Below are 27,413 nucleotides of genomic sequence, written 5' to 3' on the forward strand. Positions count from 1 at the left end.
CCCCTCTCCCCTCCTCCCTCCCCTCCTCCCTCCCCTCCCCTCCTCAATACGAAAACTAGTAGAATTTTCAGAAAACACTAAAAAATATTAAAGTAACATTTTTCACACTTGCACTGTAATCTGAATTTGCTTGCAGCTCCAAAGGTTTTCAGTAATGTCTTCAAAAGAAACAATTTTCATAAGAATAGAACAGTTTCCTCAAAATTCAGATTTTACTGTATTTTTTCTCTTACAGAATATTCAAAAGCTCTTCCTGGTCTCTCCACTTCATATGCCACTTTGTTAAGAATTAAGAAGAGTTCATCTTCATCTCTCTTTGGTTCCAAAACCAGACCACGATACAGCAGCCCTCCATTGGGAACACTGAGTGCTTCTTCACCCAGCTGGCGAGGGGCAGCTCAGCATTATTATTCCCCTGTCAATCTTTATCATTCCTCAGATGCCTTCAAACAAGATGGTAAGTGTCAAAGAAAAATGGCTCCAGGTAGAATAAAGGAGGCAAAGAAGACTGATTTAAGACTCTTGCAGTAGAGATCAAGACTATTCCGATAGGAGAGAGTGATTGAACTCAACTCTGCTAAAAATGAAAACAGGAGAGTTTTTAAAGCTGGGGTGAGCTAGTAGAAAATTGGAGGATGATAGGGGAGATACTGGTTAACGTGACTAGGCCATCTGTGTTTATTGATTGGTGCTTATTGAAGTTAGGCTACTACCCTCTCATAGAGACTGGGAGATGGAGACCCTGTTTCTTGATGGTTACATTTCAAATGGAGAGCTCCCAGGCCCTGAGACAGACATTACTGGGTTACAAAAATGAGGAGAGCCTGGAAGACTATTTACATCTCAAAGTGGCAGAGAATACATTTACACATGCAGCTTTCTAAAGTAAATGCTCTAAGGAATGGGAGATTAGAAGACTATAGTCAGGAAGAAACCTGTCTAAAGTTTATAATGGTGAGAGGAGTGCTAAGCTGTGTTGGTTGTAAGTTAGTCTTCTGCTCTAAACATCTTTAAAGAATTTGTGTGTATTATTATTTAATTGCACTGTATACCAATTCTAATTTAGGATTAAGACTAAATGCATTCATATACTGAAAGTAAAAATAGACATTTTTGGGAGGGTAATTTGACAGTGAATATCAGAAACATAAAACAGACTTATCCTTCAATCCAGTGGTTTTATTTCTGGAAGTGTATTCTGTGTAAGAAAATAATAGAGCACATAATGATATGTATATAGCATATATACTATATGCTTAGCATTACTTAATGGAAAACAAGAAATAATCTATACATCCAACACTAAGATATCAGTTAAATTAAGGACTGATCTACAGCTATTAGCTTTATAGTTTGAACGACATTTTCTAGATGTTCTCTACCTTTGTCGTTTTTGGATCTATCGACAAAATAATGCCTGGCTCATTAACAGCAAGACAAACTGGCACCTGTTATTACTAGTCTCTGTCCAGTCTGTTTTATATAGAAATGAGTTTCAGTTTTCTTAACACATATGTGAAGTAGATACTGTTACTGTCTTCTATAGAAATGAAAACTCTGGGACAGATAAGTATTTTTCACAATGTCACACTGCTAATAGGTATCATAGCCAATTTTTATTCACATCAACAATGATACTAAGACTAGTGCACTTAGGCTACATTTCATTTACGACTGATGAAAGAATAAACATTCAAAGATACATTTTAGAGGAACTTAGATACTGGAAATATTCTGAGAATGACAATTAGGTGGTGGTGCCAGGTGCAGGCAAACTTATCCTTTGTGATTATACCAATTGTTGCCATGTGGAGCATTGTCTCATAGTGTTGGCATCTAAATTATATGTAAGCATTTTGTTAGAATTCCAAAAATGTTTTATTTTCCAAAATACTTAATGTGAGTTTTTAACTTTCTATTACCCTTAAGCCTAATATGAAATGTAATCAGTCAGAGATGTGTTTGGATTTCTTTTCTTTAGGCATTATTATCTTGTGGAAAGGCAGTAAGGTAGAAAATCGAGTGATCAGAACTATGATCTACTTTTATAGTTGGTATAATTTTCACCTAACTAGTGTTCTGCCTCCTTGTTCTCTAGTGTCAAATGGCAGTTAAGGTGGTCACAATGGTAAATATAAGTATGAATTCAAATCCATGGAAATAATGAGAACAATAAATATTGGGACATAAAATGGAGCCAGCTGTGAGACCAGTTCAAGGTGTCTACTATTAATGCCTATACACCTACTGTGCACTGGTCCTGTTTTGGGTAATTAGCCAGAAAAGAAAGAAAATCTGGTCAATTACATATTTCACAGTATTTCAAACATTAAAATGGAATTGTTATTCAGTAAAAGCACAACTCTCTCACACATTGATTCGACAGTTTTTTTTTTTTTTTCCTGGAAAATCCTCATTAAGAGTTTATTAGATATGATGGCCAGTGACCCGAACATGACTTTTACTGTACCCGTGATAATAAGTTTCATCTGTTTCAATAAAGGCAGATGCAACCCAAACAGAAACAACAAAATGAGAAGAAATAATTATCTAAAACTGTGCTCCTCAATCTGTTAGAATAAAACCTCTGTTAAAATAAGACACGCCTTCAAAGATTGAGGTAGAGCAAGATAATCTCACTTACAAAAAGCTCCCATGTGATGGTGATGCTGCTGGTCTGTGGACGATACTTACTGAGTCACAAGGCTCTGGGCTGGGGATCAATTTAATATAACTTAGTCCTCTGCTAATTTAGTTTAATCCATATTTAGAGTATCAGGAAGAATGGATAATCTGAGTATTTTCCAAGTAATCTTGCGTAACTGCTGATTTCTCTTCTGAGCATTTTATAAATCTTAGCTAGATGCGACTTTGAGTTCTTTCTCTCTGACAAGAGGCTGACATATGGCTTTTGTCAGGTAATTCCCTTTAGCCTTAATAGAGAGTAAAGCTGAGGTTGACATGCTCTTGTGAAAAATGAGGAAACTAACAGAGCCTGAATAGAAAATCATCCCACTCCTGTTCAGAGTTAAGCCAAGAAATACCCCAGACAGAGCAAAGATTTTTATGAAAAATATAAAGACTCAGCTTGCAGAGCAATTTGGGGAAGCAATTCCACTTCCGGATATACAACTTGGAGAAACCTTTCCATACGAGTACAAAGAAATAAAATGCATCTTTACTGCAATATATGTCTAATAGTAAAGGTTGGAAACAACTCAGATGTCCATCAAAAGGGGAATGGATACATTGTATTTTTTTTTTAATTTAATGGAGAACTAAAACTGTTAAAGTGAATACAAAGAAAATGCATAGACCTCAAAATAGAGAGTGAACAAGGTGAGTTATGGAGTATTATTTATAATATGATATCACTTATGTAAAACAATGGAAAAATATATCCTATTTATGGATACACATAAGTGATATAATTTTAAAACATGAATTTGAGATAGCAAGTTGACTACAGTGCTTACTACTGAGGACAAAGGGAGAATGAGAGCAGGAAATAAGTACCAGGAGAGGATTGAATATACATTATCTCAACTTAGTGATGCTTTATTTCTTGAAAGAAAAAAATCTGAAATAAATATAACACCTGTAGTGACTAGACACTAAAATGTCTCACAGTAATTCCCACTTCTTGGCATTTACAGTGTAATCTCTCACTTTATCTGTTGGCTATGGCTATTAAGTTGCTTCTGGAGAATAGACTATAAATAAAGTAATGGGATATGACTCCTAACAGTGGGTTACAGAAGCCACTGGCTTCCATCTTGTTTGTTTTTTTGCTTTCTGGCTTGCTCATATTGATGGAAGTCAGCTCATGCTGAGAGCTGTCCTGTTGACAGACCCACTGGGAATGGCCTCTGGCCAACAGCCCAAGAGTAAGTGAAGCACTCTCCAACACCCCTAAGGAATTTGAATCCTATGAGTAGTCACGTGAGTGAGTTTACAAGTGTATCCGTACCTATTCGAACATTGGGATGAGACAGCTTCCCACCTTGTGAAAGACATAGAGCAAGGGTTGAGCCGCACCTGCTTCCTTGACCCACGAAGGCTGTGAGGTAATCAACACATAATCTTTGTTCATTTTCTGGGCTTCCTTTCTACTATTTTTACTATAATTCTATATATCTGCAGAAAATCATTCTTGTAATTTCATAGCTTTAAAGTTTCCTTTACATATTTCCTCTATTTTAAATTTCTGTGTCATCTTGTGATCATCTCAACAGGTTGGTATTCTTTTCTAGGAAGCCAGTTCCTCTATTCAGCTCAGATTTGTTTATTCAGGTCTTGATTATGCATTCTTCTTTGTTCTCCTTTATATTTTGTACAAGGCCTACTTTTTAGTCCTATTTGTTACATAAACAGATGCTGCAGAGAAAATCTGTAAAAAACAGCAAATGCTGCAATTAGAAGAGATAAAATTTCAATCTTTCTACTACTTGCTCACAGTTTATATTAAATGTATTATACTTTATTCATTATATTAGAAATTGTGAAATATTTAAAATATAAAGGAAATAATTCATGAAAACCTCTTGTGACTATATATATTAACTTTATTAAACTTTAATCTTTTCCCAAATTTGCTTCAGTATTTTTTGACATAAAATTTAAGTTGAGAGTTCTTATTTTGCTTGGATTGTGTCTCCCACTTTCTCCACTCTTAGAGGAACCACTGTACTTACTTTGTCATTTATATGCATGTGTTTATATTTCTGTACATATGACGCCTATAATATATGAAGCCCGTATTTCTGTACATATGAAGCTTATGTACTGTTTTTTAAAAAATTTATGCCAGTGATTCTGTGTATATCATTCATGATCCACCTTTTCTGGATCAACATTATATCCTAGAGATTCATGTATCTTGATGTCTTCAGTTCTGAGTTCACTTCATTTCCTATAAAGCATACTGCACTATGACTCTATTACAATTTCTTTATCCATTCCCTTTTTGTAAATATTTTGGTTGTTTCTAATTTTATGTTGTTATATGTCAAATGCATTTTTTCATGCCTCATTGGTAATTGTGTTAAATGTATTTTAGGAGTGCAATTTTTATGTAAAAGCATTGTAACATTTCCAGATGCCGTCAAATTGCTTTCCAAAGTGATTGACACTTGTACCAACATGGTATGAGTGTTCATATTTCTCCACATTGTCACCAACATATAATTTTTTGGCAGTCTCTTGAGTATAGTACAATATTTTATTGTGGTTTACTTTGCATTTTCTTGACTAGTGAGGTTGAAATTTCAAATATTGGACATTCTGGATTTTTCTAATGCATATTTCTTATTTACATATGTTGACTGTTTCTATTAGAATATTTTACTTTCATTGAACTGTAGGAAATTTACAAATCAATTGATCACTAATTGATTAAATGCGTTGCAGATATATTCTCAGAATGTAGCTTATCTTTTTACTGTTTCAGTAGCATCTTTAGTTAAGCAGAATTTTTTGATTTTTGTGTAATGCGATATAGCAATATTTTCCTTTGTAGTCTGTGCTTTCCATATCCTAAAAAATAAAACCCTTTTTTACCTTAAATTTTTATTTTCTTTCAAATGTAAATTTTGATTTTCATATTTAGGTGTTTACTGAGATTATTTTTGTATATAATACGAGGTAATTACCTGATTTTATTTGTTTTCTATTTTTGGAGACTATGTATTGACTAATGTCAATGATCTCCACTGATTTGTGAAAGCACTCCCTCATACATTTTCAAACATGCTTTAAATCCTTCAGTAACATGGTTTAATTTTTTCGAAAATGGTTTTCACATCTTAAGTTTATTCCTAGATCTCATACAGTTTTTGCCTCCTAGAAAATAATAACATAGTAAGCATAGCATAGTGTTTGTTAAGTTGGTATATAGAGCCCTATCACTCTGTTTCTGTTGTCTTTCTGGTTTTGCTCGTATGGCCTTGTCTAATAATATATGTTAGATACTGTGTTTAGGAAAATTGCTTGTAAAAATAGCCAACTGTGTGGTTAGGAGGAACACAGAAAAGGTTTGGTTAAAGGTAGCCAGTATCTGCCACACACTTTGATTTCTTTAGGATATTTTCATTTTTCCCTTGCTTTCTGTTAGATAGATTGTTTTCTATATTTAATTCCTCTTTCTTTTTTTATATCTTTTTTGCATCATATAACTGTTTCTTTTGTGATTACCATTAACTTAGTCTATAGTGATTTTCAGTAATGAAATTAAGAAATTTCCCAAGTATAATGTTATTCAATAATTTTATTTTTTCAAACAGAAAATATTTGCATGCTTTAAGTACTTACTATTTTTTCTTTTGCTAATTTTCCCTTATTTACAAAAATATGTTTAATAATCAATACTTAATTATATTTTCTGTAACATTAGTATCTATAGTCATAATTTCTTCCATTATATAATTTTTCTCTCTGTGTTCACTTTTTGGATAAAGCACATTTTGTAGTTAAAAAGGATATCACTGTCGCAAACTATTTTAGTCTTTATCTGTCTGAAAATATCTTTATTTTGCCATTACTCTTGAGTGACGGATGATTTGGCAGGGTGTAAAATTTCTGGATTGATAGTTACGTTCCCTTAATACTTTAAATATCTGCTGGCCTCTTTTGTAGCAGGCAGGTGTGTTATCAATCTAGTTGTTATTTTCTTTGTTAATAGACTGCCCTGTGGAAGTTATTTTTTTCCAATGCTTGACATTTTGTACCTTTACTATGTACTTTCTAAAAGTTTATTTTTGCTTATCGACCCAGCACTTATGAGACAATTCAAAAGAAAATATAATATAGAAATATAATTTCAAAGAAATTGTAACATCTTTCTTTTCAAATGTGCAAAATCCAGCTCTTTTTCTGATTCGTCTGTTCTTCGTTTCTACACTTTTGGTGTGTTATAATTGCTTGCTTAGTTTAAGGAAGTCCATTCCTGCATTTATATTTTGGAGTATCTTAAGCATATTTATTTTAAAGTCCTGATAGATAGAAGTTTAAGTGTATTTTATCTGGAATAAATTCTTATTGCTATTATTGACTTTGCCTATTTTTTTTTTTTGCAACATATAATTTTTTATCTATGTTGTAATTTTTGGTTTTCTTTGCAGGTACATACAGAAAGGAAGTATTTTTTTACTATTTTATTTTCCCCCTCTCTGTGGTTTCCTCTTATTTTTAACCAATTCATGGTCACTGCCATCTTGTCCTTCCAAACTCTAGATAAGAACCAGTTCTTATAATGACATTTTGAGGCATTATGTTTCTGTTTGGGATATTGAGATTCAGTCACTGTGCCTGGGAATAGCTTAATTAAGTTCAGAGTCAAGAAGCTTTATCTACCTGCTTTCATCTTTGCAGGTCCACACCTTTCAATGTACTGTAGCCTCACATGCTCACAGAAACAGACACACATACATACACACAAAAGGCATCCAACCTGTTGTTATAGGTATCATGACTGAGGTATATACAGTATTATTTGGTAACATAGAAGAGAGGCATCAAATCTAACCTGTGTTGTATGATTAAGTGAGTCAAAATTGAGGAAGTGATACTGGATCTAAAATATATTGCATGTGTAGAAGTACATTATAGATAAAATAAATCATGTGTTCAAAGGCAAAGAGGTAAGACAGCACACTCCTGTGTTTAAGGAACTGCACGTTATATATTATACTTGTAGCAAAGTGTGAATGGCTGCAATGAAATTACAAATAGACTTAGTCTTCTTTTTAAGGAGTCTAAAAATTTTATCTGTATTAACAGCAAGCCTCGATTAATCAGTGGAATCTTTTTAGCAGCAGTTGCCCGAGAGACCTCTGAGCATGCAGATTTAAAATAATAATAATAATAAAATCTCTCTCACAGGAGGAAGGAAATAAGGGGGGTCAGAAAGATGTTTTCATATTTATAAAGGAAAAAACTGATAATTATCTCAAGGAAAGCAGTACTGGCAGAGATAAAGAGAAAATAATAGTTTATCACCCTGTATTCTACTAGAGTGTCTCCACATAGGTATATTTGGTCAGAGCAGTTGTCCTCATTGACTTTTTTTTTTTTTTTTTTTTTTAATGTGAGACAGGGCTTCACTCTGTGGCCCAGGCTAGAGTGCAATGGCATGATCTTGGCTCCCTGCAACCTCTGCCTCCGGGGTTCAAGTGATTCTTTCATCTCAGCCTCCCTGGTAGCTGGGGCTACAGGGTCACACTACCACGCTCAGCTAATTTTTCTGTTTTTTGGTAGAGATAGGGTTTCACCATGTTGGCCAGGCTTGTCTCGAACTCCTGACCTCAGGCGATCCACCCACCTTGACCTCCCAAAGTGCTGGGATTACAGCCATGAGCCTCTGTGCCCCATCCATTCATTGGTTCTTTTTAAGTTTTATTATGTCTAATTGTCTTCTGTTTGTCCTGAAATGTTTTCAACATTATAACAGCAATAGCCTGAATCCATTATAGAATTCCAACCATGTGGGATTAAATTAAAAGGTAAAATTTAAAGGAAGAGTAGACTAGTTTGTTAGAGTAAATTCCAGTAGAAACACGAGCAGCATATAGTGATAAAAAATATTTTTGTTAGGTCTGTTTTGGCCCAGAAACATCTTCATAGAGACAAAGTATATGTCTGTAATAACTTATACATAGCTTTGTTTCCAAATTTTTAACAAATATTTTTAGAGGTTTATAAACAGATTGGCTCTAAAAAGTAGCTTCAATGCCCCTTTTATACAATTACTTTACCTCTCTGTATTATAATGATAACAATACTCAAAATGCTTTCTGAATGTTTTTGACTCAAATTTTTATGCAGCTCTCTCAACTATTTTTCTTCGATTGGTCAATAACATATTTAGAATAGGATTACAGTGAGCATAAAACATCTGTACAGGTTTACTAAATAAAGAGGTATTTTTAAAATTTTTTCTGTAGGAGATATTGGCCATCCACTGTGTGCAAGCTGTACATTAACTCATCACAAGACAGTTATTATTGTTTTAATCTCTAAAGTTTTGAAAGTATTTGATAAGTATCATGACTGTATAGCATATTCATATGTGTTATGCTTTCTATGTGAAATAGAATAAAATAATAGTTATATAGATATTCAGAGATATGTACAATGATTATGGTCTAGTACTAAATCAGTAACATGAATAGCTCATTATAAGAGTAATTTGTGAAAAAAAAAAACTTTATGAACCTTTATATAATGACTGCTGCTTCTTTGTAAACTAATGATAGTATTCTGTCTTAGTCCATTTTGTGATACTGTTACAGTATACCACAGACTGGGTAATTTAAAATGAGGAGAAATGTGTTGGCTCACAATTCTGGAGGTGGGAAAGTTCAGTACAAAGTGCTGGAATCTGGTGGGGACATTCTTGCTGCGTCATGACATGGTGAAGGTGGAAGGGCAGAGAGAGTGAGAGCAAGAATGGATAATGCAATTGCAACAGTAATGGCCTAATCACGTCTTAAAGATCCCATGTCTTAATACTGTTATAATATCAATTAACTGAACATAAATTTTAAAGGGGAAACACTTTGAAATCATAGTTGATACCCTGTGGTATTTTATTAAATAGAAAGTTAAGTATCAGTGAATATGAAATAGTTTGTGTTTACACATGCATTATCATGGAATCATTTATCTAAATTTAAGTAAGATATATGGAAAACTAAAAGAACTTTGCATATATTATTTTACTACCCTCAAGGGAATTTACATTATTAAAATCATGTATCTTTATCTTCAGTGGTCATGTTGATGATGTATTTTAGTCACAGATATTAAATTTTATTATAGTAGTTCAGTTAAACAATGACAAATCCCATCTAAATGTGAGCTGTTGTTTCAAATATTCGCATATTCATGGAATGTATCTGTACTTGCTATATTCTATTTCCAGTGAGAATTAGAAAACATCGTGTCTGATTCCACTTTGTTATTTATCATAGTAGTTAGATCATTTTAGCAACCAAAGGTATGCCATTTAGAGCAAATTTAGTGATTGTGTTGTGATATTTGAAAAGTGTGATTTACAAAAAAAAAAAGAAAAGAAAATGAGGAAGCTTTTGGTTATATTTTAATTAGCTCTGTGTTTTAACAGATATTCCCTGGTGATACAATTAAAGAAGCATCAAAATTTTTAGTAATCTGAAATGGTGAAAATGCATATTCTAATGTACTTAAAAATATTTGCATAGAGGTTAATCTGATAATTTGCTATACATATGACCACATTTAGGGAATACAGAAAAAGGCTGCATTCAGAATTATTTTGTTGCATGACAATGAAAATATGGTTGTGAATATTGTGCACTGGCCCATATTAGACAAAGAGAATTCAAATGTTATACCTTGGTCATCCCCAGGCTTTATAATAGAAAATAATCAAGAAAGGCACAGTAGTCAGTCATTGATACTTGATTGAGGTGAGGAGATGGATATAGTCAATGAATAAAAACTTCTGAGCTAGTCTCATAAAAGAAAGAAGAGAAATGGAACAGTATCTGGAAAGGTGAGTACTGCTCACTGGCATTGAGCAACCAGAAAAGCCCTCAGTATCTACTCTGTTTTCAACCTGATATTGTTATTTTGGATAACAGCTTTGATCCCTTGAAATTGTGTCAGTGCAAATGTTTCATAGACCTAAGAGGTATAATGTAGTTTAAAAAGGAACAGCTGAGTTGTTAATAATTATTCTAAAGTAGTTATTTGAGTACAGAGTGACATTTAAGTGATTTAAAAAATTGACGAAGGTTTAAATTAAAAAAATTTCAAGGTAATGTAGGTTAATTGAAAGCCCTTATGAGTTAACATCTCAGACACATGCAGGATATATTTCAGGGGACCATAGGCAGGGATTATTAACCAGAACTGACACTATACCTGTTCCTCCCTCTGTAAATATAAACTGGTACTTGACTTCATCTGTTTTTATTGTTATGATTTTAGTAGGAGTCAACTTAATTAAGTGTTGGGTGCATTTCATTCTTCTATTTGTGATGAGATGGTTAGGTTAAGATATTTTATCTTTGGATAGAGACAGTCTGGATTAGGAGTGATTCAAACTAGATAGCTCAGACATTTTTTGGTGGGGGAGGCGAGGAGCATGTTCTTGAGATTCAGAGACCGCAATGCTGTTTTTGGTGGAGAAGTGGTGGTCCTTAGAGGAAGCAGATTTTTTTCTACTGAAGCTAAGCACATAATTTTGCTCTCTTTAATTCCCTCAATGGTAAACACAATCTTCAGTTTATAAACCCTCTGTGTCTACACATGCTTTGAAAATGTGTAGCACTGTCTTCTGATAATTGGAAGATTCCTGCATCTTCAAATTTGTTGCCTTATGTTGTCAGTACTTTTGGCTAAATTTTATCATTAACATGATTTATTACCAAATTTGACCTGGCACATGGGCAGTGGCATCCTGACTCAAAGCAACCCCTTTGGTGACAATTTTCTGTTGTTTCCTCAAAATACTTTTTGTTGATGAATTGTTTTAGAGACACAAGCACAAAATGTAAATGATCTTTTATGAAAATGAGAATTCTCTCTCAGAAGGGGAAAGTATAATTTATTTGGATGACACTCTTCTAAGTAAAATACATCATGCCAGTTTCCCCAATTTAAAAATTGAGACCATTCTAATAATAACTTTACAGTCTTATGACCATTCATCAAAACTTTGATTTTATTCTCTTATTGTAGTCTTAATTTTAGAGCCATTTATTATTTTATATTTACCTGCTTTTTCACCAATTTAAGTACATGTGATGTGAGCAGATACCATTTCATAGTCTCTTTATTCTCTTTCAGCACTTAGAGTGGTGCATGGTTACTGGGAGCTTTACAAATATTTTTAAATAAGAAGGCATCTATTTAAGAACTGCTTCATTTGTCCTGAAATCTGAATTTAGGCTGAATTTCTACACCATGATAGGATATTTACTAAATATTTTTGAACACAATAGTGTATTTTGGATTATAATTGGAAAGGAGAAAAGAATAATATCCACCTTCAACAAGAAGGCCTATTGGTTTGGCATCCTGTGAATCTTAGGTTGGTGCAAATGTAATTGAGGTTTTGGACCATGAATTTTAAATCATAACTAGGCTCCGATACATCTTTATTAATCAAAATAGGCAACATTACAATCAACACATTTTTGCCAATGAAAAATAAATTTGTTTATTCCTGTAGCATAATAATCCGTGCTTCAGGATTCGACAAACTCTTGGAAAGCATTTTCTGCATCCTGCTGGTTGTGCAAGCGTTTTTCCTACAAAAATTATTGATGTGCTTGAAGAAGTAGTAGTTGGTTGGCTAGAAGTCAGGTGAATACAGTGAATGAGGCAAAATTTCATAGCTCAATTCGTTCAAATTTTGAAGTATTGGTTGTGGGACATGCAGCCGGGCATTGTGGTGGAGAAGAATTGGGCCCTTTCTGTTGACCAATGCTGGCTGTTGGCGTTGCAGTTTTTGGTGCAGCTCATCAATTTGGTGAGCATACTTTTCAGATGTAATGGTTTCACCCAGATTCAGAAAGCTATAATGGATCTAGCCAGCAGCAGACCACCAGTGACCATGCCTTTTTTTTTTTTTTTTGGTGCAAATTTGACTTAAGAAAGTGCTTTGCAGCTTCATCTCCATGCAACCACTGAGCTGGTCGTCATCAGTTGTTGTATAAAATCCAGTTTTCGTTGCACATCACAATCTGATAGAGAAATAGTTGATTGTTGTCGCATAGGATAAGAGAATATGACACTTCAAAATGATGACTTTTTGGCGGGGGGGTGCGCTCAGCTCTTGAGGTACCTACCTACTGAGGTGTTTTACCTTTCCAATTTGCTTCAAATGCTAAATAACTGTAGAATGGTTGATACTGAGTTCAGCAACTTCTCATGTAGTTGGAAGAGGATCAGCTTTCATGATTGCTCTCATTTGGTCGTTGTCAACTTCCAATGGCCAGCCACTAAGTTCCTCATCTTCAAGTTTCTCGTCTCCTTTGCAAAACTTCTTGAACCACCACTGCGCTGTGCATTCGTTGGCAGTTACTGCGCAAAATGTGTTGCTGATGTTGTGAGTTGTCGCCGCTGCTTTATGACCCATTTTGAACTTGAATAAGAAAACTGCTTGAATTTGCTTTTTGTCTAACATCATTTCCATAGTTTAAAAAAAATCAACAAGTCATTAGCAAAAAAGCAAGAAATGCCCATTAAAATGATATATAACATAACCACATTTAACAATGCATTCCAATATCCAGTGGCAAACCCCAGCAAGGCAAAAACTGCAGTTACATTGGCATCACCCTAACACATGGAGTTGGTGCGCTTTGACTGTTTCCATAAGTGATAACATTTACTGTATCCTCCGACCTGTCTTTTATATCTGTACGAAAGTGACAAAAACCTATTAGACTTGCACTTTATTTATGTTGTGTGTACAATGAAATGCTACACTACCCATGAAACATTCATCACTATGCTTGTTAATAAATAATGCTCTTCAATTCTTACAAATCCTTGAAAATTTTATAGTTTATACTTGTTTAAGTTTCATAAACTTCATTTCAATGTTGAAAGACAACTGAAAGTTAAAGGAAGATCTGGACAATTTCTTTCAGAATTAATCTAAGATACATGGTGCGAAAAGTTTTTCTCACCTTGTAACTATTTATGGCATCATAAAATACAATTTCTGGTTAACACTTCAAAATTTCTTCAAATCATCACATAAAATAAACTAATGATCATTAAAAGGGCATTTCTTAACATTTTATTGGGCATGATAGGCTGCTATTTCCTTTGTATGATATTACTGATACACTTACATTACATTATATGAATAAGCTAATCACAGTCATAAATTACAGCTAACCAGCAGGCAGAACGGTTGGAGCCTGGCATTAGATGCAATCCCTGAGAAAAATTAGCACAGAAGTTCATGTTTTAAAAGAGGATTTAAGCCTGAAAGGCAGATTTAGAATTGAGGGAGACATGATAACGTTGAGTCATGATTCAAGAAAACAATCGAAACAGTGATCCAAAACCAAAAAGCAAGCCTTTCTGAGAGAACCTGGCTGCGAGAGTCTCACATGGATGATACTTAAAATGTCTTGGAAGGAAGGAAGTTTTAAAGTTAGTATCTGGGTAGCCTATCAGTAAGTGGCAGAAGTTTCGGAAGGAGTTAGAGAGAGTCAGACACTAACTTGATCCTAGGACAGGACTCTATAAAGGAAACTATTGTGTCCGTAAGAAGATAATATACAGACAATCCCTAATTGAAGGTAGTTTGATTTACAATTTTTTAACTTTATGATGGTGTGAAAGTGATACGCATTCAGTAGAAACCATACTCTGAGAACCCATACAACCACTCTGTTTCTTACTTTCTGTAGAGTTTTCAGTAAATTACATGAGATGATAAAACTGTATTATAAAATAATCTTTGTGTTAGCCGACTTTGCTTAACTGGAGACTAATGTGAGTGTTCTGAACAACTTTAAGGTAGGCTGGGATAAACTCTGATGTTCAGTATATTAGTTGAATTAAATGCATTTTTGAATTATATTTTCAATTTATGATAGGTTTATTGAGGTGCAATCTTATTAAAAGCTGAAGAGCATCTGTACTACTGCTCCTAGAAACTTCACTTGGAGATAGGGAGATGGGACTTTCAGAGGCATAATTTATAGTAGAACTGGATCTTCCTGTTCAAGATCCTCTCAGAGAAGACTACTGCCAACAGCAGGCTAACTTTAGGCAGCCATTGTCTCCTGTTTCTTGCTCTAGGTCAGTGATTCTCAGTTGCTGTGTCACCTCCTTCTTCAATGTGTTTCAGACATTTGTGAGGGTAGTCTCAGCTATTCAAGGATGTTACTTTCATTTAGAGAGTAGAGACCAGGAATTCTAAATGTCCTATGATTGCAAAGCACAGAATTCTTAAGTGTCCTGGCAGGCATTTTTGTGAGTGAAAATTCTCTTTATAATTATCTGGTAAAATAATCTGACTTGATATTATATTACTTGTGTGGTATTTTTAAATACAGTGGATATTTCAATGCAAACACTATATGAATTACAAGATTATGCTTAGTTTTGTTCAGAACTTAACCAGAGGTTTCTGTCCATTTAGAAAACATACTACCTAACACCAGTGCACTTTGAGTCACTAATTCTAGACACCTGGATTAGTTTCCATTTGTAGATGCTGCATTCATGGAGATTTTGTGAACAAAAACTCTTGATTGCTTCTTTATGTTGTCTATTATAATTCTGAAAATGTACATACTGAAAATGTACATATTGAATTAAATATTATTTTAGGCTGGGCACAGTGGCTCATGCCTGTAATTGCAGCACTTTGGGAGGCTAAGGTAGAAAGATTGGTTTGGCCTAGGAGGTCGAGGCTGCAGTGAGCCATGATTGTGCCACTGCACTCCATCCAGCCTGGATGACCAAGCAAGACCTTGCTTCAAGAAACGAAAAAATCAAACCACAATTTTACAGTAAATGAGTATACCTTTATTTGTCCTTTTTAAATCATTTTTAAAAGAATTACTTGCAGGTAGTTAGAATATTCATTGATTTTATCTGACAATCACAAAGCGAGAGTATAAAATAGTTATAATTTGAAAACTTTGAGAAACTGCTAGATGGATGTAAGTACTTTTTCTCCATTTCATATTGTTTTTCTCAACTTGGTGAGACTAGGATAGATGGGGTTACTACTAAGGCTGGGAGACAACAAAAGAGTAAGGGAGGAACAGGACTACATATATATGATTTTATAATTTAGTTTAAACATCTTTGATTTATGCTACTCCAGATGACTGTCTACACAGCTAGCTCTTGGCTTGCCTCCATAGTCAAGACCATTTGGCCCTAGCCATTTAATTGATACCTTGTTTTCCTGGTATAAAGCTGCAAGAGAGCGATCCAGAGTAATTCAGGAGTTTCCCTTCTTGTATGTCTACCTTCCATTTTTCAGTTAACTGTTTGAAGACCTATTGCTTCCATGATGCAAACTCCTTTCAAAAATTTTATGTTCCCCTCCAAGGAGACTCTGTCCTTTACCCAGCTTATTGAGTCCTACTTTGCTGTATGTGGTTGCCCTGTGGTGAGTAAGATCAGTACTGTCACTACTTAAAATTGGTTCAGAAGCAGAAATTGATGATGACACATGTGTTCAAAAAGGGTATGAAGAGATTGATTCTTTGTAACAGGAGGCTTTCTGAGAACACACATTGGTATGAAAACAGCCTGAGTGAAGAAAGTAATGAGTGGCTTGGGTTTTTAATTGTGGTTGTGAGGTAGGGTTGGGATAAGGGTTCCTATGTGGGCCAGGGTTTGTGTGGTGTAGACTTCTCCCCTGGAGTCAAGGCAGGAGGTGCCCAGCTTCTGACCCTGCCCAGAGGTGAGGCAACAAGGAAAAGGCAAATAATGTGGCTGGAAAGTTGTCGGTGGTCAAAGAGCTGACATAATGTCAGACTCTTAATTACATGAGTCTATGGTGAATGTCAGTCACTTAAAAATCCAAAACAAGAGCCACAGCAGCACCCATACAACGTAAATGTGTCCATAATAGCACTGGGCCTTCTAGAAGGGTTAACAATAGGATTTAGGAATGGAAACATAAGGATGAAAACCCATTTTCAGAATATGACCATATGAAGAAGGCTTGGAGCTCAAGAATTAAGTAGAAAGCCAATTTAAAAAACTGGAGCATTATAACTGGTCAAGCTAAATATATGGTTGACTGGTTAAATACCTCCTGTCATAGGCCCTAGGCCTGGAAATATATGCTAGCTGAGTAGTAAGCCATCAAGTGGTCTGAACTAGAGAAGATGGTTATCAGCAAGACTGTAATCTAATTGTTACAGGAAAGAGGTCCAGATACAGACCCCAAGAGAGGGTTCTTGGATCTTATGCAAGAAATAATTCAGGGCAAGTCTGTAAAGTGAAAGCAAGTTTATTAAGAAAGTAAAGAAATAAAATAATGGCTACTCCATAGACAGCCCCAAGGGCTGCTCGTTACCCATTTTTATGGTTATCCCTTGATTATATGCTAAGCAAGGGGTGGTTTGTTCATACCTCCCCCTTTTAGACCATATAGGGTAAGTTCCTGACTTTGCCATGGCATTTGTAAGCTGTCATGGTACTGGTGGGAGTGTAGCAGTGAGGACGACCAGAGATTACTCTTGTGGCTGTTTTGTTTTGATGGATTTTGGCTGGCTGCTTTACTTTAGCCTGTTTTATCAACAAGGTCTTTATGACCTGTGTCTTGTGCTTACCTCCTGTCTTATTTGTGACTGAGAATGCCTTAACCATGTGAGAATGCAGCTCCGTAGGTCTCAGCCTCATTTTTCCCAGCCCCTATTCACGATGCAGTTGCTTTGTTTCAAATGCCTCTGACATGATGATGATATACAGTTCAATGAACTTTGTTTCCTGATGAAATTTCATCTTCTTTAATAGTTAAAAATGATTTTATTTTAATACAATATTAGTCAACATAAGAAACTCTGGACACTATAACAAATTACTTTTTAACACAATAATGTGTTTCTTTTGTATTCACATCACATTCTGCTTAGTTGTTGAATGAGGTGCTCTCCATATGGAAAGTTTTGGAACCACATTCAGTTGATCTAATATCTTTGATATCTACTAAAGCCTTATTGGCATCTTCTGCTCCTTTACCTTTAGAGAACTGACAAATAAGAGAGGATAAAGGGTCGTGCATGATTTTTTTTGTAGCCAGCCCTGGATTGTACATACAACATGTCAGTCTAGAATTAACTGACATGGCCCCGTGTCAAACCTAAAAAAGTCCAGTAAAGTGTCCCAGTGTTCCTAGGAAAAGGAAATGGGATTAGGGAGCATTTAACCAGTACTTGTCACACATGAGTTTAAAAAACCTATCAAACATAACGTGATAATGATGACATTAAAATTACACTCTGATAATTTTAACATCACGTTTAAAGTAGGCGCTTAGGAAATACTTCTTTATTGATTGATTATGGTTAAAATTATTTAAGGTCAGTTCTGTGGGTTATATAGAAACAGATTTGTTTTAGTAAAAGCTAAAAGTAAAAACAAAATCTTTATTTTGGTTAATTTCTCATTTTTCATAATATTTTATTAGTGGAACTTAAGGTGTTCTTAGTAGAAACTTCATATTTTAAAATTAAAATATTATATTCATATATTTATATATATGAATATAAATATATTCATATCATTTAATTTTAAAATATGAAGTTTATAAAATATAGAAAATATGACAATTTCTATGAATTAGTTATATTGACATGCAGGTAAATGTAATTACCAGAAAATCTTGAGTACAGTACATCTATTATGGAGTAGACTTGGGTAAAAAACTGTCCTCATCTAGGACACAAATTTACGGTTTTAATTTTAAGATGAACTTCATTTTCAGACAATCTGTTATGAACTCACATATTACTGGATGTAACCAAGCTAAGACTGGATATAGATCCCACAGAGATTTTTAGAAATGATGCCTGAAATGAATCATTCTTCTTCCAGTTCTGAAAGCTTATGGCTGAATGATAGCATAAAAATCAAACATCTATCAGGTATTTTTATTTTCTCCAGTATCACTCTTTGTAAATGATACTTTTATCTCTTATTTTTTGTTTTTTTATTTTTTATTTTTAAAATAATTTTCTTGCAATTAATATAGGGAGACGAAAATGGTTTATTAGTTACCTATTCCTATATTTAAAAAATCCTTAAAACTTAGCAACTTAAAACAACAGTCAAGCATATTCTCTTCAAGTCTGAAATCTGAGTAGCTTAGCTGGGAGGTTCAGGCTCAAGGTCTTTCAGGAGGTTGCAGTCAAGCTATCAATTATAGCTCCATTCTCATTTGAAAACTCCACAAAGGGAGAATCCACTTAAAAATTCACCTGTGTGATTGTTGGTAGGCCTCAGTTTCTTGCTACCTTTTGGCGAAGCCAGATATTTCAGTTCCTTATATGTTGGCCTCTCCACAGCCTGGAAAAGTATCCTTTGGGTATGCATCTGTCTTCTTCTTGAGGGAGTGACCCATGAGAGAGAGTGTACCCCAGAAGGAACTGCATTGCTTAGTATTAGAAGTAATATAGTATACCTTTTGCTTTTAGTTAGAAATAAGTCATTAAGTCAAGCTGACACGGGGAAAGAAATGATAAGCTCAACTCCTTGAAGGGAGGATTATCAAAGAAATTGTAGACATATTTTTTAGACTACCCCAAGTAGCTTTGGGAAAATTTTTCACAAGTTAATCGGTCTAAAGATGGTAGAAAAGTCATGTTTACTTTATATCATTGTTTTGAAATACAATTAAAAGATTGAAAAGGAGGCAAGAAAAGGTTACCTTCATTGAAACAAGGAAAAAAGACTTGAAAATAATGAGTAAAGAAATATCCAACAATTGCCTTTGTCCTCAGACTTCAGGACAAATACCAGTTTGCCTAATGGTAAGTCGTCCAGCCCTTAAAAGAAATGTGTACTCAATTGTTCATTAATAAATGTAAACTAATCGGTTGAAGAAGTCTGTGTAAAAGTTGACAAATGACTCAGGATACTTTCAGAACATTTGGAAGGAGGCATTAAAATAAGAACTACTCTGACAAGCCTTAAATATTTCTTTTTTTCAATCTAAGTTTTTGTTTGGGAGGACCTTGAAGCTGAGGCAGAGGGAAGGAGGCAGGAGATTCAGAAATCGTCAGATTATAGTTAGACTCCTAACCTGATGTTTCTCCCTGTGAACCACACAGTTGTTCTAAAAAGGAAATTGGGTTAATACAGATACATAACATCTGTGCATTCAGATGTTACAGATAATCACATTACTAACAACAGTTTAAAGAAGCAATACATGAAACCAAAGTAGATATAAGATAACAGAAGAAATGATATGTAAGTATTGGAGCTCAGGAAACAAATGGAAGAGAAAACGATTGAAGAGTTGAAACTCTTATTAGTAGTAATATAGTTGCACCTAATTAGATAGTAATATAGCAACCAAACTCAACAAAGTCAAATAAAAAAGAAGATACAGAAGTCATTACACAGTTTATGGAGAAAACTTTTTTTTTTTTTTTTTAAGAAAAACGTATGCCTAATTGGTATGAGGAGAAAAGAGCAAATGCGAAATAAATTTTCCTGAAAAAGTCCTAAGACTGAAAGTTAAAAAGTCCATCTGAGTCACAGAAAAAAAAAAAGACATATCCACCAAAATTATTGACATTCAAGGGTGGGTAAAGAGTCCTGTAGGTGTCCATGTATAAAATCCGGTTACTTAAAAATAATGAAAGTCAGACCGGAGTCAGACTACTTCACCATAGTAATGTCCAATGTTACCAGAGGGTGGAAAAATACACACAAAATCATTAGTGAAATTAGTAGTGAACATGTAATTTGATACCTACCAAGTTGTCTCTTAATGATGAAGACAAAATAGATATATTCTTAACTATGCAAAAAGGAATACGGCATACAAGTGCTTCTTTTTGATAAAAAATAAGGAACTTAGAAATGGAAAAATCATGGGAAGGTACTAAGTATCTAATCTCATAATAAGAACTATTAGTAAGAAATTTTGTAAAATATGATTATCAAACAAAATTGAGAAAATTTAAGAAGTATACTTGAGAAGTTCATCATTCTTTGTAGCAGAGAATAAACAGATTATTTCCAAATTGAAACAATTCTATACATACACACACACACACACACACATATAGCTAATTTTGTATTTTTGGTAGAGACAGGGTTTCACCGTGTTGGCCAGGCTGGTCTCAAACTACTGACCTCAGCTGATCCCCCCACCTCAGCCTCCCAAAGTGGTGAAAGTACAGATGTAAGCCACCACACTCGGCTATTTCCTGTGTAGATTTAGCTAATTGTTTTCTGTCTCAGTTTTGTCATCTCTAAGATAAAAGGACTAATTATTGCCAATGGTGATTGTGAGTGTTTCGTGGTATTATGCATGAAAAGTATTCAGCATAATGTCTGGCTTATAGTAATTACACTAAAAGTAAGTATTAGTTATTATTGATAACAATTTATTCAGTGCTTGCAATATACAAGGTATTTGCCAATGTTAATGCCAACTGATATTCATACTAATATTGTAAAGTAGGCATTATTATCCACAAATAATACATGAGTAGCAGATAATCAAAGATGTTTGGTTCATGGCTAAAAAATACTAGTACTGGAATTTGAACCTACCTGTGTCCAAATCTAAAGCTCAAGAATTGTCTATTATATGAAAATATAACACATACTTATTATATGTGAATTTTATGCAACATACGTATTTTTAATGTTTAAGTCATAGTTTTAATGTGTAAAGATCAGAAACGGTTATTCACAATGTAATTGTGCATGTTAATTCTTAAAATTTCATTTATACAAATTTTGACATAAAAATTTATAAAATTTTTCCAAGTTTTTATAAACTCATAATGCTACAACAAATACAAAATTTTGACAATATTTTTCTCTAGTTATTTATTAAATCATTTATTTTCCTTTTCCTTGTTGAATTAAAGTTTTCATTGACAGCAATATAATTGGGTACTGTGAAACACATTTTGGTTATTTGGGTGTAATATTTTGCTGTAGCTTAAAAAACCTGCAGCTAGGCCACTTGAGGTGGTTCACTCCTGCAACCCCAGCACTTTGGGAGGCCTAGGCGGGCGGATCACTTGAGATTAGGAGTACGAGACCAGCCTGGCCAACATGGCAAAAACCTGTCTCTACTAAAAATACAAAAATTATCTAGGCATGGTAGCTGGAATTGCAGCTACTCGGGAGGCAGTGGCAGGAGAATCGTCTGAACCCAGGAGGCAGAGGTTGCAGTGAGCCAAGATCGTGCCACTGCACTCCAGACAGAGTGGGAGTGAGACTCTGAAAAGCAAACAAAAACAAACCCTGTGTCTAGGTTATGTAGGATTCAAAATATTTGCCCGTACATGCTCATAGTGAGTGCTCAGTTTTTATTTGGTTTAAGATACTATGAAAACTCCTGTTTTACTTCACCAAAACAAAATATCATATAATATATTTAAAGAAAGCAAGTCATTTTACTCTGAACTTGTTCTTCTAAATATGAGGTGTACATCTTTTCCCAGAAATTTATTTAGCTCAAATTTCCTGGAACATTTATTTTTACACTTTTTTTCTTAATATTTTCTTGTGATTATCTGCAGAAGATATAAACTTCTGTTTAATACAGATATGGGAAATACGTCTTTCCTGAAATCATTTCTCTATCCTTATCTGTAGCAGTAGTTTTTAATAAGGGTCATTTTGATCCTGGAACACATATTACAATGTCTGGATACATTTTTTATTATTATATGTTGGAGAGAGATGCTACTGGAATCTAGTGGGTAGAGGCCACGGATGCCGCTAACCATTCTACAATGTACAAGACAGCCCCCACTCAACAGAAAGATCTGTCCCAAAACGTCAGTGGTGCAGAGACTGAGAAACCTGATCTAGGGATATTATGTGATCAAATTCGTGATCAATGAAAATTAAGCACAAAAAGCTTTACTTTTTCACCAATTCACAATTCAGGATGCTATAGATCTTAGATATGCACACGATGCTCTGAATGCTTACATAACTATGGGCTAAAATAACTTACTTGTATTCTCCTCTGTACATTTACTAATCATTTCTCCAGCTGACTTAGTCTAAAACTCAAGTCCAAGTTGACATTTGAAGTCCATTTTTAGTCTCACTTTTTTCATGAAATTTTCATTAGCTTCAAATTACTTTTATTACACACAGAATATCTCTGAGTATTAGCTAACTAAAATAGAATCGAGTACCTGGTATATAGTAGGTAATAAATTTGTGTGCTCTTCCCACTGGCCTCCACCTCCTTTTATGACTTTTGTCTTCTGATCTTATTGACTATTTAGTTGTATAAAGTTTTGCCATTTTAATTAAGTTGTCTTTTTTGAAAGCATGTCTTACTTATTCCATGAAAATACCTTTGTTCACGTTACATCATTTTTTTACACTCCAGAATTGTTAGCACTAAATGTAGTGAATTAATGAAGAATATAAAAAAATTGCAAAAGGACCAACATTTTCATACCTGTAGCTCCTAAGTAGTGACACAATATTAATGTATTACTTTTGCATGTGTATTATTTTTAGCATTCTAAGAGTTTTACAAACTATCAGGTTTTTTAAGATAATGTTTATGCTTAGTATTATTATCCTTTAGTCTGATTTTGAAAAATGAAAACAGATAAATATATTTAAAATATAAATGTCTGAGATGCTTGTTTTTATGTATTGTATCTTTAACAGCATTTTTACTTGATTAAAAATTATATTTGGTTCTTTACAATTTAATAAAACAATTCAATTTTCTAGCTATTCCTTCTTCTGGGAATTTACCTGTTGATTACAAGAAAAGAGCAAGTATTTTGAATATAGATAAGATGGAAAAGAAAAAAACACAAAATATCTTGCTAGTTTAAGGAAGTTTAAAATGTGTCTGTTTTGTCTTTACAGAAAGTGTGGACTATGGGCCAGTTTTTGTGCAAGAACCAGATGATATTATTTTTCCAACTGATTCTGATGAAAAGAAGGTAGCACTGAATTGTGAAGTTCGTGGCAATCCAGTTCCCAGTTACAGGTAGGAATTCACTGTTAATCGTTTTTCTTAAGCCTTAAAAACTTTCCATCAATGATATTCTGACACTCCCAGAGAGGATTATACATATTTGTCTTCTGATTTTTCCTAAGATGGCTTCGAAATGGAACAGAAATAGATCTGGAAAGTGATTATCGCTACAGTTTGATAGATGGCACCTTCATTATAAGCAATCCAAGTGAAGCAAAGGATTCTGGTCATTATCAGTGTCTAGCAACCAACACTTTGGGGAGTATTCTTAGTAGAGAAGCTACACTTCAGTTTGCCTGTGAGTAAAATATATTATTTTTCTATATATATGTGTGTATATACAGTATGGATTTTTAAACTTTAGTTCAGGAAAGAAAAACTTAAGATCTCAAAGTTTTAAATGTGATAAAACCATGGTAAGACATGGTAAGAATTCGAATTATGCAAACAGTTCATTTCTTCTTGGGGTATTTTGAAATTTTCTCAAAGATTTGCTATCTTCAAAATAAACCTGATATACTAGCCTGAGGGGTCAAAGTCCTTTTCATTAAAGTAAAGTTCTAGAAGTCATAACAACGTATTTTGAAACACACCACTTATTATGTATTATTTTTAAGTCTTTGAGTTCAAATTAAGCTTTCTTTGTGGAAAAAAATTATAATTCAAATATCTTTTGAAATCTGATTCTCTCCATCTCTTTTTAAAAATATCTACTGTTGTCCTATCTACTATAGTCACCATTTGCTATGGATTTCTAAGAATATAAGATAGCACATTCTAAAAATTCTGCTTATATTCAGGTAACAAAAAATACCTCTGAAATGCTAATATTTTAGATTTTGACTATGTCTTCCAGATGTCCCAATTTTTGTATTGCAAAAAAGATACCATATCTGGCTATACAAAGATAGCTACGCACACGCGCGCACACACACACACACACACACACACACACGCAGAGGAATATAAGCATTTCTAAAGTAGATAATATACCTGATTAACTGAAAATTAGCCGGGCGTGGTAGTGGGCGCCTGTAGTCCCAGCTACTTTTGGAGGCTGAGGCAGGAGAATTGCTTGAACCTCGGAGGTGGAGGTTGCAGTGAGCCGAGATTGCACCACCACACTCCTACCTGGGAGACACAGCAAGACTCGGTCTCCAAAAAAAAAAAAAAAAAAAGAAAGAAAGAATGAAAGAAAAGCAAGCAAATGTGTGTATATATAATTAACTGAATATATTTATTCTTAAAAACTCTTGAAATTATTTTACTTACAATGAGAGCTTACAATAAACTAAAAATAGGCTAATAGGCAAAATATTTTATTATTCCTTAATAAGTAATCCTACTTGAAATTAAATTCTTGAGATAGAATCTCTAAAACATACTGAGAAAGACCAGGAATCTTTATATTAATAATTAAACTGTAATTGTATTGGCTACATAAGAGATCATGAAATGATTTTTAAATTAAAATTACACCTGGAAGAATGTAATAATTGATCTTTCTCTATATAATCTTTCTCAGGTATCATTTCTAATTAACCCAGAATTCAGACACCCTATTAAAGAAGTATGAAATAGAAAAGGAAAGAGTAAAGAATTGATGATAAATACAGTTTGAGGAGCACCAAGATAGGTCCTAGAAAAATGTAAATCTCATCTTTTAAAGTATATTTGCCTAAGGAATTCAGATAGGCACATTTACATAGGCCAAAGATACCAAGATAGCAGCCTAAATAGATTCTTTTTTATTTTGGAAAATATTATGTGGTGTATCACAGAACCTAATAGTTTATATTATGCACAATTAACAAAGTAACCTAATAAACTAACCCTCATAATAGCTCCTTTATTCAATAGTCTTTTCAAGATAGATGCAGCATATCCAGAAAATACGCTTCACAAATATTAATGGCTTGTACCTTACACTTTGGTCTACAGTATTGATACAAGGTATACCAGTTAGGTATAGCCTGTATGTCATTTGTTTTTCCCTTTGTGGAAGCAAATTATGCCAACTTTTTCTGCATGTGTTTGCAGCAGAAAGCTATTTATTTTACATATCCATATGACTGTCCTAGGTTTTCTGGAAAGACCCAACACAGTTGTCAAATACACTCACCTGAAATGAGGACTTTGGCACTAGCATTTACAGTTCAATGACCAGGCATGGGAAGTACTAGTTATCCTAAGTATCTTACCTATTTAGCAAGAAGCTGTCTTCAACTTGATGTAGAGCAATATCTACCTATTTTTAACTTAAACATTACGGGCTTACATATGTATTCAGTGGTAGCACCTTATGACTCTACCCCTCTCCACTTTCTAGCAAACTCAGGTCATTGGCTAGATATGCATAAAAACCCACAAGGTACCTGGTTAAAGCAGATAGTTACACAGGGAAGACCAATTCTGCCTCAAAGTTATTTCCCCACCTAGATGTCATTATGCTTATTCTTATGATATTGAAACAAGTCCTTTAGATGTAGCTCCATCTATTTTTCCAGTTTGTCTTTGAAAATAAATGCAAATATGGGCAGTAGGGAGAAAAGATGATTTGATTAACCTCACTAGTATACCTGGATGGGAGTTTGGGTGCTGTAGGATTCAGGGACTGAGAATCGTTCAGAGATTAGGGAGTGAAAATGAGGTAGGAAGTTGGAGAGAAAAAGAAAAGGGGTTTCTGAAATGAAGTGAAAGAAGACAAAGGCAATGTGAAACTTAAAAACTTGGTCGGCAGACCTTGCGCGGTGGCTCACGCCTGTAATCCCAGCATTTTGGGAGGCTGAGGTGGGCGGATCACGAGTTCAGGAGATCAAGACCATCCTGGGTAACACGGTGAAACCCACCTGTACTAAAAACACAAAAAATTAGCCGGGCCTGGTGGCACGTGCCTGTAGCCCCAGCTACTAGGCAGGCTGAGGCAAGAGAATCGCTTGAACCCGGGAGGCAGAGCTTGCAATGAGCGGAGATCGCACCACTGCACTCCAACCTGGGCGACAAAGCGAGACTCCGTCTCAACAAACAAACAGAAAACTTTCTTGGCAACTTTCCTTTATATTGTGTTTTCTGAAGACCAGGCTTGTAGGTAAATATATTTGATAGAATACACTCACTATTGTTGGAGTGTTTAATGTCTGAAGGGATTTTTGTGGAGGAATGTTTATTACTTCTGTCACATTTTAAAGCTGAAATATTTTATATCTACCAGGCATTATTTATCTAAAAATTTAAATATTCGTTATACAACTAACATTTCAAAATCAATATATTTAATAGACTGAGACAATTATTAAAGCATATTTTATCAAATTTTGTTAAACATTTATTAAATATTGAATATACAAGTCTTAAATGTATTAAATGTTTTAAAATCAGACTAAATTTGTAAATCATCAAAATGATTGCAAAACTTTTCACTAATACAGTACTTACAGTTATAATTCCTCCTTGTACTTATGCTTGAGGCATATTTGCATATGTTATTCAGTTTATAATAATTGAATATGTGTTTTTACCTTTTACACATTAATTTTATCATTTGTTGTAAAATACCTTTTTAGATTATTTTTATGCTGTGCTAGTGCTATCATGATCTTCCAAAATCAAACTTAAAGGACTGTGTTACCCGATTCAAAGTCTGTTTTTGAGTTACCAGCCCAGTGAGTTTTGATTGCCTCTTTCAAATTCGAGATCTGTTTAACAGACTAGTTCACTTTTGTGA

General features: G+C 34.2%; 1 protein-coding gene across 2 annotated transcripts in view; it reads left to right on the top strand.

Moving 5' to 3' along the window:
• The window catches only part of CNTN5 (contactin 5), a 1,331,129-nt gene that overhangs the window by 790,865 nt on the left and 512,851 nt on the right, over positions 1-27,413 (top strand). For both annotated transcript variants that reach the window (XM_025357811.1, XM_025357810.1), the window contains 3 exons: positions 236-457; positions 23,578-23,701; positions 23,812-23,987. In XM_025357811.1, the coding sequence (XP_025213596.1) occupies positions 236-457; positions 23,578-23,701; positions 23,812-23,987 (522 nt within the window). The remainder of the gene's footprint in view (positions 1-235; positions 458-23,577; positions 23,702-23,811; positions 23,988-27,413) is intronic.

Source organism: Theropithecus gelada, chromosome 14 (genome assembly GCF_003255815.1).
Source record: "Theropithecus gelada isolate Dixy chromosome 14, Tgel_1.0, whole genome shotgun sequence".
NCBI classification, from domain to species: Eukaryota; Metazoa; Chordata; class Mammalia; order Primates; family Cercopithecidae; genus Theropithecus; species Theropithecus gelada.